General features: G+C 41.9%; 1 protein-coding gene across 3 annotated transcripts in view; it reads left to right on the top strand.

Moving 5' to 3' along the window:
• Positions 1–13,641, top strand: part of PCSK6 (proprotein convertase subtilisin/kexin type 6) — a 319,024-nt gene that overhangs the window by 255,844 nt on the left and 49,539 nt on the right. For all 3 annotated transcript variants that reach the window (XM_069985423.1, XM_069985426.1, XM_069985416.1), the window contains 2 exons: positions 8,611–8,783; positions 11,830–12,042. In XM_069985423.1, coding sequence (XP_069841524.1) covers positions 8,611–8,783; positions 11,830–12,042 — 386 coding nt within the window. The remainder of the gene's footprint in view (positions 1–8,610; positions 8,784–11,829; positions 12,043–13,641) is intronic.

The raw sequence follows: 13,641 nt of genomic DNA, 5'->3' as shown, positions 1-13,641 counted from the left end.
CGTATATACTAGTCTACCACGACTGTCAGTCTTACAAGAACAGGGTAAGCTTTTCACAGTCCCTCTAGCTTCCACCTGTCTAAAGTTTGTTTTAGTGTGGTTCACAGGCCTATCCACAGGCCACAAAGTAACTGTGCCAGTACTCATATGTGTACGTATGCTCATGTAGAAGCCAGATACTTGGCAAAACTAAGGCCCAGCAATCCTTAACACCCAAGGACTAACCAGTTCACATCATAATGGCATCATGACATAGCATATAACTTTAACAATAAACCTTTTTTAAGAGAATCTGTTAGCTCTGTCATACTAAAAACTCATGTTTCAAGGAGGCAGTGCCGAGCCACAGCATGCACAAATCCTCCCTTCCTCAACACACATGGCCTTGACTGACTGTTGTACAGGCCTCAGTGCTGAAAGAAGAGCCCTGTAAGTCGGTCAAAGCAGGGAGGGGTGAGGGAGTGAAGAAGCATGCATATGCAGCTGCTCGGCACCACCTACTTGACACTTGAGCTTTGTGTATGACAGGGCTTAATGACATAAACATAGTTTGCCTATTTTTCCTTCTATCAGCACATTAACCAAAATTTGACTGCTTGCTTGGTAAATACTATATGCCATCCTATGACGGGTGGATTTATTAATAATTTTATGGCTGGTCAGTGTATACCAGCTACTGTGGGGGATAATACACCATCGGCGTGAGATGCACAAACCAAAATGTCCTACAGATGCAGGGGGATGTTTTTCCATCTTCAGAGATTATACTTCTGCTGCCGATATCATATTTTTGGTGCTTTATCATTACAGCCAGGTTAGTGGGTTATAGCATCAAATAATACAATTGCTTTTCTCTGCTTCACAAAGGTTGGGAGGTATTCCCTCCTCCTGTTCTGGATACACAGCAATTAATAGTTCTTCTGGTATCTGTGGAGTATTAAATGTCAGCAGCAAACCGTGTGCAGAACATTTCTGGCTGGATGTGATGTTTTCCTGTTGGGTCACAGTGCAATGCACTCTTATTACTGGCTTACACTGTGAATGAACTCTCTATATACTGTAAATGTGTTCATTTACAGATGAACAAACCCAATGTCGAGGTTGATGGACCGTGTCTCAATTATGTATTTTATTTTCAGGTTTGAAATATAATGCCAAAATTGCCCTTGGAGGGGGTAAGCTTGCACTGTGCTTTAGAGTTGTATCTATGGTCCAGATAATCTGTTGTATTGAGTTCTTGTTGTTGGACTGTGCACAACACTCATGAATATACAGTGAGTGCTTGGAGCTACATGGGTAATATATGAGAAACAGGACAGTTCTGTTTAGCAACCTGCACATGTGAAGAAAGAAAGCAATAGCCAGCTTACCGCCTCCACCTTGGCCTCACAGCTCAGGCTCCAACCAGCGTATCGGCAAGTAGCAAAGAACAAAGGATGAGTCCGGCTCCTGGCCAGGTGAATGCAATACGAGCTTTATTTTCAACTCGCACCATGCACACACTGCGGCAACCCCCCCAAAAAAAGACACCAACGCGTTTCAGTTTCCAACCGCAACCTTAGTCATGGCTAACCTCCATCAGGTAAGTTCACAGCTTAGTCTCAGGTACGCGGCGCACCAAACTCCTTCCCCCTGATCGCCGCTATACATCTGGCCGGCGCCGCTATACATCTGGACTGGTTCGCCGGAACACCCAGACAGTAAATTTGACTGTGCAAATAAAAACAACATATAGGGGGAGATTTATCAAACATGGTGTAAAGTAGAATTGGCTCAGTTGCCCCTAGCAACCAATCAGATTCCACCTTACATTTTCAAAAGTATCTGTTAGGAATGAAAAGTGGAATCTGATTGGTTGCTAGGGGCAACTAAGACAATTCTATTTTACACCATGTTTGATAAATCTCCCCCATAGTGTAAAAGATTTGCAACCATATATAAGAACCCCTAATCGTAATGATGATTAGAACAATACAATGCAATAGAATACCATCATAGATAGTGCACTATTACAACATCAGCAAATTTTGGCTATAGAAGTTCATTAAATTGCAGACAATGGAAAGACCACTAGCAGACCATTTCCTTGCGTAAATTCATACCATGCGGAAAACATGCATTTAGACAAAACATCCAGAATGCCTCTTTATCTTTTAGCAACTGTTGCACATCGCCTCCTCTAGTGGGTACACAGATTTTTTTTCAATTGCGAAAATGCGAAGTGGTTTTGTAGAACCCTGATGCACATCAATAAAGTGGCGTGATGCCCCAGATAATGTCCTGCCACCTGGATGTTTTATATCATGCAAATGTTCACATGCTTGTACCTTCAACTTTCGTGTAGTGCACCCTACGTACATTATATGACAATGTGTGGCACTGGATAATGTACACTACGTTTTAGCTGTTACAATTAAGAAAAGAGTTAATTTTGTAAGTTTTGGTGTCATCTGAATCACTTAACTCCGTGCATGTTTTTGCCTACAGACAATTTTTACAAGGATGATGACAGTTAACCAAGTCTGTTGTCTGGATTGTTTTTTGATCCTACTTTCTGGTTAGGAGGGTGAGAGGGTGTCTCCTATTGTTTTAGCACTCCTAGAGACTACGTCAATGCCTTTGGACAATATATTTCTTAATGTGACCTCTTATGTCAAAATGGGCAAATATTGTCTAATTTTGCCTAGGTGTGTAAACTGTGGACTGTATCTGTGACAAAAGTGGGTCTTCTGACATTCTTTGCGGTATTGTTGTTTTTTTCACAGCCTCTGAGTAATTCCTGTCCCTTTTATCTACTAACCTACATGCTCTATCTAGCATCAGATAATCTCTGTATGCATACAGCTTTTTCCTGTTCATAGCTGTCTGAATGGTCACAGTTTCTCTTCATTCTTAGTAATTCGCCCACCGGGATGGACTTAATGGTGTGTGGGGGATGGTGACTAGTGGCATGTAAAGTTGTGTTGCCTGAGATGTTTTTTCTGTAATTTTTGGTGTGAACTGTCTGACCTATCTTACCCTCCAGTATGACATCCAAAAAAACCATAGAGTTGGAATTTGTAATTGCTGTAAATTTTAAAATATAAGGATTGAAATTAACATACTGTATGAACTTTAATGAACTTCTCTAGCCAAAATTTGCTGATATTGTAATAGTGCACTATCTATGATGGTATTGTATTGCATTGTATTGTTCTAATAATCATTACTGTTAGGGGTTGTTATATATGGTTGCAAATCTTTTACACTATATGTTGTTTTTATTTGCACAGTCAAATTTACTGTCTGGGTGTTCCAGTGAACCAGTCCAGGTGTATCGCGGCGCCGGCGTGATTAGGGGGGAGGAGTTTGGTGCGACGTGCGCCTCGTACCTGAGACACTAAGCTGTGAACTTACCTGATGAAGGTTAGCCATGACTAAGGTTGTGGTTGGCAACAGAAATGCGTTGGTGTCTTTTTTGAGGGGTTGCCGCAGTGTGTGCACGGTGCGAGGTGAAAATAAAGCTGCTCGTATTGCATTCACCTGGCCGGGAGCTGGACTGATCCTTTGTTGTTTGCTGTTTAGAAACCCCCTGCACCTTTTATAGTGGTAACACCAGGCATTTATATCCCATCCAGTCAGCAGATTTATGGGTTCACTAACTTTACAGCAAACCTTGCATAAATCAAAAAGTAAAAGCAAATATAAGAACATTTGTAATATTTTGTAAGAGCAATGTCTTTCTCTCCACTTATTAGGTGTTTTTGTCCTCATTCATTCCACTCTGGGGGAAAAATAGCAACAATTAAATTTCCAGATGGATTAGGTTAAATGCTGCCTATAAAAGCCTATAGACAGGAAAGGGAGGAGTGAGCCAAAGGCAAAGGGACAATTTAGCAAGTGCTCTCACCTTATCACTTGATTCACAGCAGTCATTGTTCATGACTGCTCTAAATCGTCCTAGCTGCTGCTGTTTGTGGGATTGTGCTTTATAGATATAGGCAGGACAACATCACTCCTTTGTGTATATGAAGGACATGTATCAGCTAGTCTCCAGGCTGTAGCTCATACTCGAATGAGAGTTTTAGATGGAGCCAAAACTTGTGGAAAAGTGTATTGTGAGTATGTATTCACACATACGCACTTTGTTCGCTGATTCCACTGGCTAATTTGTTGTCCGGTTTACGAGAGAAACCTTTTACCACAGGCCGTGTTAATTGTTACCTACTTTTCCCAGCCACTAGTGTAACTAAGCTACAGTTGTAAAGACTCTGTAAGGGCCCGATCAGAAGAGGACAACTCAAGGACTTACATTTACATGTCTATATGCTCTTCAGGATCTAGTAGAAATTATACATTTTCAGGGTCTGAAAGGCTTTCTCAGACAGAGCAATAGGCCACTTATCTATGGCATGGGCTCAGTCTTCTTTTTAGAATGGCTTGAACTGATTTGTCCCTACTTTTTGCCCCCAGCTGTTAATCAACAGCAAATCTCTGCTCCTCAAGTGCCCTTTGTAGTCAATAATAACTATTTGTTACAGTCAGAGATGGAAAAGCCTATTTGTTCACCCAGAACATTCCTGTTCCTGACTGACAGTTCAAAGGGATTGAGTAGGAGCTGTCAATTTCCATAATAATACCGTGAGATACTTACTTACGTTTGTGACTGGTAAAAACATAAAAGCAAAGCGCCCGTATGCCTTTTAGTTGGTAATAGAGGTGCATTAAAACCTCTTCAGTGTCTGTGAATGTTCCAGGGACTTAAATTGGATCGAGTTGAAAAGTATAAACCATCCATGCATATCAAAAACTTTTATCGCTACTTTTTTTTCAATAATCTTAATTCCCTTGATTATTGTACATGAATGTACAATAGAGATATTCTCAGTGACTGCAGCTCTGCATTGGTGCTTAGGCTGTTTTCTCAGGGTTCATGTCTACTGAATGGAGAGAAGGAGGGGTAATGGTGTGTTTACATAGGCAGGTTTATTTATTTATTTATTTTGGAAGCCAAAACCAGGAATGGTTTTGAAAAGAGGAGAAATCTCCTTTCCTTTATGACCCGTTCCCTGTTTATGGTCTGTTCCTGGCTTTGGCTTTAAAAATCTGTCAGATAAATCTGCCTGTGTAAATGCACCATTAGCCGCTACCAGACTCTTCTGAAAATCATTTGCATACCCAAGATGCCATTTTTCCCCCTGCATCTACTCTTCCTGGAGCAAACATATGGTAGGCAGGGCCGTATTTACCACTAGGCACCCATGGTCCGGTGCCTAGGGCAGCACCAGGGAGCAGTGGGGGAAAAACTACTTTTAAAAAATTTTTTTTTTTTTTAGTCTCCCACCTCCTGGTCCGACTTGCCAGTAAATCTGGTGACTTTCTGAGGGGGGTGGGGGAGGTATGTTCAGGTCTGCTATGGCTGTGAAGCCTGGAGCTATTACCTACCAATCTACCAATCCTGTGGTGAGAATTCCATCAGACAACATGCAGACGGCTCTAATCGTTGACTAAATGTGAAAATTTTATGTTATAAGCAGTTAAAAACCATGAAAATGTGATTCAATGTTTCTACAAGGAAAGAAATGCATGTGGCCAAAACCATGTTCCCCCACGCTGGGGCGTCTTCAGGTTTTGTGCCTAGGGCAGCAGCAGCTGTTAATATGGCCCTGATGGTAGGAACCTTATAAAAACTTTCATTGGGCACTGCTATTAGTTTTATAAGGCTGGGTTCAGACTACGTTTTTGCAATCTGTTTTTTGCAAAAAAAAGTATGAAAAACTGATGGAAAAAATCTGATGCAACTTTGTGCATCCGTTTTGATCAGTTTTTCCATTGACTTCCATTATAAAAAAATAAAGGATCCTTTTTTTTTTTTTTTTACGGACACAAAAAAGAGGTCCTTCCAAAAAAAAACGGATCCGTTTTGATCAGTTTTTTTTGTTTTTTTTTTAATAGAAGTCAATTGAAAAACGGATGCACACAGTTGCATCTGTTTTTTTAATCAGTTTGTCATCCGTTTTTTGCAAAAAATCGGATTGCAAAAACTTAGTATGAACCCAGCCAAACATCCATCCTGGTGACTGGTTCCCTTTTAGTCGTGCATGGCCAATCTGACCAACTGTACTGGCCATCGTGCATTAGGATGTGTATAGCACTGTCCGCAAAACCATCCTCTATTAGAGGATTTGTTGTTCAATGGTTAATCCATCTACAGTTACCAGATTGTCCGCCATATACCCACTGGAAGACCATTGGATGGAAAGTCATAGTAACTTTGTCATACTCTGTCCTGTGTTTGAATTCATAAAACTTGGCAATTCTGCCATCACATTTATATATGTACAGCCTGATACTTATCCTCTTTCATTGGTGGCCTTTACTAGATGGGGAGTTGGCAACCTGTACCTGATAGGTAAAGGTCCGGACCCCTGCCAATTTTTCATGTTTGCTAGAGTCACTTTGCCTCCACAGTAAACTGAGCATCCCAGCACAGCCACTACACAAGGTACAAAGCTATCTGCTTTGGGCTCCTTTTCCTGTGTACGTGGGAGCAGTGACTATAGTGTATGGCTGATTGGTAGGGTGCTGAGTATGAAACTCCCCACCTATCTGACAGTGGTAGTCTATCTTGAGGATAAGTAGTCGGTAACAAAAGGCAATGGAAAAACACTGCTTGTCATGATGCTGAACTATATAAATCAGTTATAGATAGTGAAACTTTTGACATAGAAAACCATTCTGGTTTGGTTTCATAGGTTTATGAAATACAGGCTGTTCAACTCAAATGACGTATGTTCTGTTCTGAGGAAGAGTTTCCCATGAGAACTTGCCCCACCACATTATCATGGTCCTTGAGTCATCTCTACTGTTGAGCTATTAAAAATTCCCTGTACTTGTTTCTTCGTTGTTCCTGTATTCTAGGAAAGCAGATATGCGGCTAATTTGGCTGTCATTGAAGCTCCTTGAAGGGTTGACGCCCAGCGCTCTGCGGCTCTTGATTGACAAATTGTTTGTGTTGAATACAAACAGTCATACAGAAGCTCCCTGCAAATTCTAAGATGTCTACATGTATTTAGTCTCCTGTTTATGTAATGTCAATATACTCTACATTCTGTATGAAGATTGACACCATTCACATTCCTTTGTACTGATGTGTATTTGTACATGCATTTACTCGTATGTATGTTGAAGTTGGCCAGGCCACATTTTGATAAACTACCCACAGGTTTGGTCATCAATTTCAGAAAGTTGGGTTGCCAACACCTACTGATCAGCTGTATGCTACTGTATGCTACAGTTATGGTCCATGCATGGATGATGTGCCATGGAATGGACTTTGGAACTCCTGACATCACGATGATGCCAGAAGCTCTGAAACTTTGTTAGGCCCTGGGGGCACAGGAAGTCAATAAGATTGGGCCTAGAGCTTCCATGTCCTAGGCCTGCAGCGTCTCTCTAGCTGCCTCCTCCATCCAGCCCAGGGGTGTTCTGAAAATTAAGGGAAGCTGGGAGAGAGGCACTGCAGGTCTAGTTCACAAATTATCTAGGCCCTGCCTCACTTATGCCCCACCTCATTGATGCCTCGCTGCTGAAATAAAACTTGCTGACCCCCAGACCGGATCTGGCGGGATGAAGTGTACAAAAAGGTATCGACAGTTTGGGGGGGTAGGTATCGGGGTAGTACAGATTTACTTAACATTTTCGTGCTACTGTACTGACACCTTTCCTGAGGATAGGTCATCAATAAATGTAATTTTAATTTATTGCCCTGTAAATATTTGTGTTATAGTGGGCAATGATATGTAAGTGGGGAAATCTCCTAAACACCCGCAGTAGCACTGAAATGGTAGCCACATCATTAGTCTTATTGGTTCATGAAAAAGAGAATTCACTATACAGCGGTGCCTTGGATTACGGGCATAATTCATTCCAGGACCGTGCTTGTAATCCAAATCCACTCTGAAACCAAAGCAAGTTTTCCCATAAGAAATCATAGAAATGCAGACAATTGGTTCCACACCCCAAAAATAATAATTTATTAGTCTGAATAACATGTAAAAACAAATGACAGAAACAATGAGAAACAGCAGAATATGTGATATTATAAGTTACAGTAATGGAGAGGATGGGGAACACAAGGGCTGACAGAGACTGCAGAGAGCATGAAGGAATGAGCAGGACAGATGTGGGCACATACATGCAGCACACTCTGTCCGGGGAGAGAGGGGTTACAGCTATGGAGAGATTACCTCCACAGTCCTGTCCCCTGATGCAAGCCCCAGTCTGACATGGATCTGCTATGATTTGGAAGGTGAGGGAGACTTCCTGGGTCAGAGTACAGTGCTGTAGACCCCGCTATGCAGACCATGTCCCTCCTCCACTCCCCCTCCCACCCAAACCAATGCAATGCTCTTAAACCAAATCACAATTTTGAAAAACAGTTTAAGAGCATTTTGGTTTAAGAGCTCACAAAGTTACTCTTAAAACAAGGTACCACTGTATTTATGTGTGGATTTGAGGAGAAGATTAATTCTGGAAGCTCAATGTATCTCTATCAAAGCTTGAACAGTATACAGTAATTTGGTTTATAGAGAAGCAGAAAATAAGGTGCAGCCTCTGCATTTCTTTCAGGAATCCGCATGTTGGATGGAGATGTGACGGATGTTGTTGAAGCAAAGTCTCTGGGCATCCGACCCGACTACATTGATATTTATAGTGCAAGTTGGGGGCCTGATGATGATGGCAAGACTGTGGATGGACCCGGGCCTCTGGCCAAAAAAGCATTTGAAGATGGCATAAAGAAGGTGAGGCATTCATTTTCTTTGTTCTAAAGTGAGTAGTAAAATGTACTCTGTTCTATTTTCACATGTCATACACTCCATTAGGAGCTTCCTGCAGGTTTGTTATTTTTTTTTTTTTTACCAGAAAGTAAAGGATACCTAAGGGGAACCTGATTGGTCCTTGTTGTGGTCCACTGTGCTACAGATCTGGTACTGTTGTGACCTCCATGAACAAAGCCTTTAAGGGGTATTCCGCTTAAACATAACTTTTAATGTAGCTTAGTGTAGGGACCCATGTGTATCAGATACCGGCACGAGGTACATGGGGCAGTATGGCTTGATCAATTCATACACAAAATTCTGATGTGTTTTTTATTTAGCCTAGCGGCACTAGTATCAGCCATAGGTGTGAGGTGCAGCACTCTGTTTCTTCCCTGAACCGCATTTTGTTTCTCTCTTTTCTCCGTGTATTGCACTCCTCCTGGTGAGACCCACATGACCGCAATTAGCAGGAGACACCTGAGTGCACATGGTTTTAATCCCTCCTGTTTTTTCCCATTCTGTTTGCTGCAGCTATGGTGAGTGTAATACCTTATCCAGACTTGTGCTGTTTGGGGGCGACCTTCTCCGCCGGCGGTGCTGGCCGGGCTCTGGTGTGGTGTTTTTGGGTCTGGTCCTGTGGCATGGGGGTCGCGGGGCCGTCCCATGGCCCCCGTTCCCTGGCTGTGCGTGCCTGCGGGGTTGGTGGCCACTGACTGGCACGGTGTGGACTTAGTGTAGGGACCCATGTGTATCAGATACCGGCACGAGGTACATGGGGCAGTATGGCTTGATCAATTCATACACAAAATTCTGATGTGTTTTTTATTTAGCCTAGCGGCACTAGTATCAGCCATAGGTGTGAGGTGCAGCACTCTGTTTCTTCCCTGAACCGCATAACTTTTAATATGTTGCTGCCCATGGTGAGACTAACAGTACTTTCATACTTGTTGTTATCAATTTAGTCTCCTTCCCCCAGTTCTGAGCTGCTGCTTTTCACCGAAGAAACAAACAAACTGTGTGAGCTGTTCACTCCATCTCCCCCTCCCTTTTAAGAGGGCTAATGTAAACAAGTCTCTATCTGCAACTCTTTAGCAACTAAAGGCCCTATTCCACCAACAGATCTGACGACAGATTATCTGCCAAAGATTTGAAGCCAAACCCAGGAACAGACTATAGACAGAGAACAGGTCATAAAGGAAAGACTGGATTTCTCCTCTTTCCATATCCACTCCTGGGTTTGGCTTCAAATCTTTGGCAGATAATCTGTCGTCAGATCTGTTAGTGGAATAGGGCCTTTAGTAATGCTGGGATGATTAATCACAGTAAGTTCATCAGCAACTTGACCTCAGATTAACCCTCCTGGCATTACAAAGAAGCTACAAAGTTGCAGATACAGCCTGACAGTGACTTGTTTACCTCAGGCTTCTCAGATAGGAGGGGGAGGAGAGGGAGACCGAGATAAAAGCTCACGCAGTTTTTTGTGTCTTTAGCAAAAAAAAAAAAAAAAAAACAGCAGCTCAGAACTGTGGGAAAGAGACTGAATAAATAATAACAAGTAAGGAAGGATATTGTTCGTCTCACCATGGGCAGAAGCATATGAAAAGTTGTGTTTGAGCGGAATAACCTTTTATTAGCTTTAATATCTTTTATTGAATGTAAAAAAAAAAAAAAACAGGATTCTATAGTATTGCGTATTCTCAATGTTATTCTTAATGTTTAAGTTTTTTATGTTACTTTTGTTATACCAACATATTCAACCTATGCAGAGGTTGCCACCAAACATATTCTTCCCTGTCACCAGTTAGGTTACCAAGTTTAACCTAGTGCAGACACTCTAAAGCACAAGCCAGTACCTTCTGTTCGACTTTTGAAGTTTGGGAGGTAATTATATTACCTGAAGAGAAATCATGCAGATGAGGATCTTGGTCAAGTTCAAAGCCAAGACATTACTGCTTCGAGGCAATAATGTTAATTGCTGTAATTTTTAAAGTGATATTGCACATTGAAAGTAAATGTACTACTAAGGATATAAAAAAAAATATATATAAATATAAAATCATCCTGCATCCCCCCCCCACTCGGTGATGCAGCCAGACTTGATCATGAAGGATGTGTGTGACTGAGGGGAGGAGATATCGGTACACTAGGGGTGGCGGGCTCCCCTCCAGTGCATAGACAGACCGATTTGCATATGAGGATATGAAGAAACAAGGGAACAAGGTGGCAATTTGAAAAATGGACCAGGCCACTGGGATCTCCTTGCAGGGATTGACCATGGACAAAACTGCAATGTTTGTTTCTATTTTTTATTGTCATGGTGTTCCTGCTTCTTAGCACATGTGACCCCAACCTTAAAGAAGTGCCACTTGACTATGCCTACTATGTTTATACTGCCTTTATCCAGGACATTTCGTTTTTCAAAAGGGCTTTAGAGTTAATGTTGTTGTATTCCTTGTTTAGAGCTTACGCCACCCACAGAGCAATGAGCAGCTATTCTATCCTCAGAGCAGAGGGAGATACATGACTAATAGACTTATTCTAGTTATGGCATGACTTAATAAAACATAATTCTCCATTACATGAGTCCATATGGTAAGGGCGTGAACGGCTGACACGCGTGTCACATGCTGCAGTGATGTGATAATGCACATAGGGGAGGCACCCAGGCCGGCTATTATTTAAGGTTCCGGGGAAGTCGTCAGTGTCCCCAGTTTCTGTTCTCGACAGAGAACAAAGCCACAGCTGTACAGGCCTAGAATTCATCCAGAGCTCCCAGGAGAGTCCTGGCATTGGGCCACGAAGCATCAGGACACTCTGCCCCGCCTATATTAATAGTTTGCACTTGTGGGACATCGCTGATAGCTGGATTTTAAGGGTATTTTTTTTAAGCATCTGTTAATATTTTTTACAAAAATATTAAAATATTCATACAAGACAATAAGAAATCTGACTATATCATTGCATGTGCAAATCTTTTTTAGTGGGTACCCAGAAAGTGTAACTGAAATAAAGTTGTTTTGGCTTATAGGGTCGTAAAGGACTGGGCTCCATCTTTGTCTGGGCATCCGGAAATGGTGGTCGTGAAGGGGACTACTGCTCCTGTGATGGCTATACCAACAGCATCTATACAATCTCCATCAGTAGCACCACAGAAAATGGATACAAACCATGGTATTTGGAAGAATGTGCATCTACACTGGCTACAACCTATAGCAGTGGTGCCTTTTATGAAAGGAAAATAGTAAGTTATTGTATATGATATCTCCATAATTGATGTAATACATATAAAGCCCCTACAGTACAAAATGGGCCAAATGTAGTATTAAATGGTGACCATTTGTAGAATGACCTTTCATGGATGACAAAGCTGAAGATTTTGATACTCCCATGGGTACCTTCTGTTTATGAAAGGAAACCGCTCTGTTCTACTTAAAGCTGTTGCCACTTTCTTCCATAAACAGCGCCTCTCCTTTCCTCAGTTTTGCAGCTCTGTTCCATTGAAGAGAATGGAGCTTAACTGCTATACCACATTTGACCTGAGGACAGGGGTGGTGCTGTTTCTGGAGAGAGTCTTTAGACTTGGAGAGAGTCTTTAGTAGCAGTAGTCTTGCTTGCAATCAATCCAAGCATACCCATCACCTGTTGGAGAAGTTAAACAATGGCAGGATCTCTGCCTCACATTTCTTGGTCCTGTCCCCTTTTTGTCCCCGTTTGGGAAATGGTTCAGACCCTTAGGGTATGTGTTACCACTCCAGAACACACACGCAGCGGACTCCACTTGAAGGTCCACCTGTCCCATAGACTCAATGATATTCTGAAGCTCAATCCGCCATTTGGATGTCAGATTTCATTTTAGAATATCACTGAGTCTATGGCACAGGCGTAACTTTTGCCGCATATTCCATAGTGAGAACATACCCTTATACAGGAGATAACAAGTTTACATATATTTAGGATCCAGTAGTTGACCTATTCAATTTCCCTTCTGAATGATTGGGTAAAAAGAAACCTCTAAAACTGCTGCTTCACCTTACAGCATCTCACTGCCTAATAGTATAACACTGGAAGTGACCTCCACCTCCACCTGATAATGACATATATGCCCTATTGCAAGATGTCTTTTATATGGAGCACCTAACCACGTTAAGTAACAAGATGGAAATCTCTGACGCAGTCTGGTACCCTTGGGACACATACTGAATTCAGAAATAAACCCACGACATTACATGGTAGAGGTATCTGTTTAGGAATCCCCTCATCTATCAACAGCCCCCATTTATGTTTTCTTAGTGTTCCATTGCCTTGACATCCCCCTTCCTTAACTGTTTTCTAACACTGACTTCTCTATGATCTATTTAGTTTTATAGTTATTAAAGGGGTATTTCCCTCAGAATTACATTTTGAATATTCTGCTGCCCAGGCAGAGAACATAACAATCAGCCTATTCTTACCTTTCCTCGCTCCCCTGGTGTTCTCCATCATCTTTAGTCCCCAACTGACCGATCCCGCCTCCACAGACCAGAATAATCTGCCAATGAAAGCCCACTCAGCCAATGACTGATTAAGACAGGACAACACCACAGCCAGTGATTGGCTGAGCGGACTGTCGCTGCCAGACGGCCGCTCAGTGATTGGTTGAGCAGGCTGAACCTTCAGTATTTGTTTCCTGTTAGTATTGTTTTTGCAACAAAAATGATGTGTAACTTATTTTTATTACTTTGCTATTGAAAACAAATCTATTGAATAAAATTACAGTTTAAAAACGAAATCACACAGGGTTTCTGGAACGCAGCAGGACTGAGACCTGTTACAATCTTAGCTTTTGTCCTGTCAGAATTTT

The sequence above is a fragment of the Dendropsophus ebraccatus genome, chromosome 1 (assembly GCF_027789765.1).
Source record: "Dendropsophus ebraccatus isolate aDenEbr1 chromosome 1, aDenEbr1.pat, whole genome shotgun sequence".
Taxonomy (NCBI): Eukaryota; Metazoa; Chordata; class Amphibia; order Anura; family Hylidae; genus Dendropsophus; species Dendropsophus ebraccatus.
This window is presented reverse-complemented; position numbering and strand designations above follow the sequence as displayed.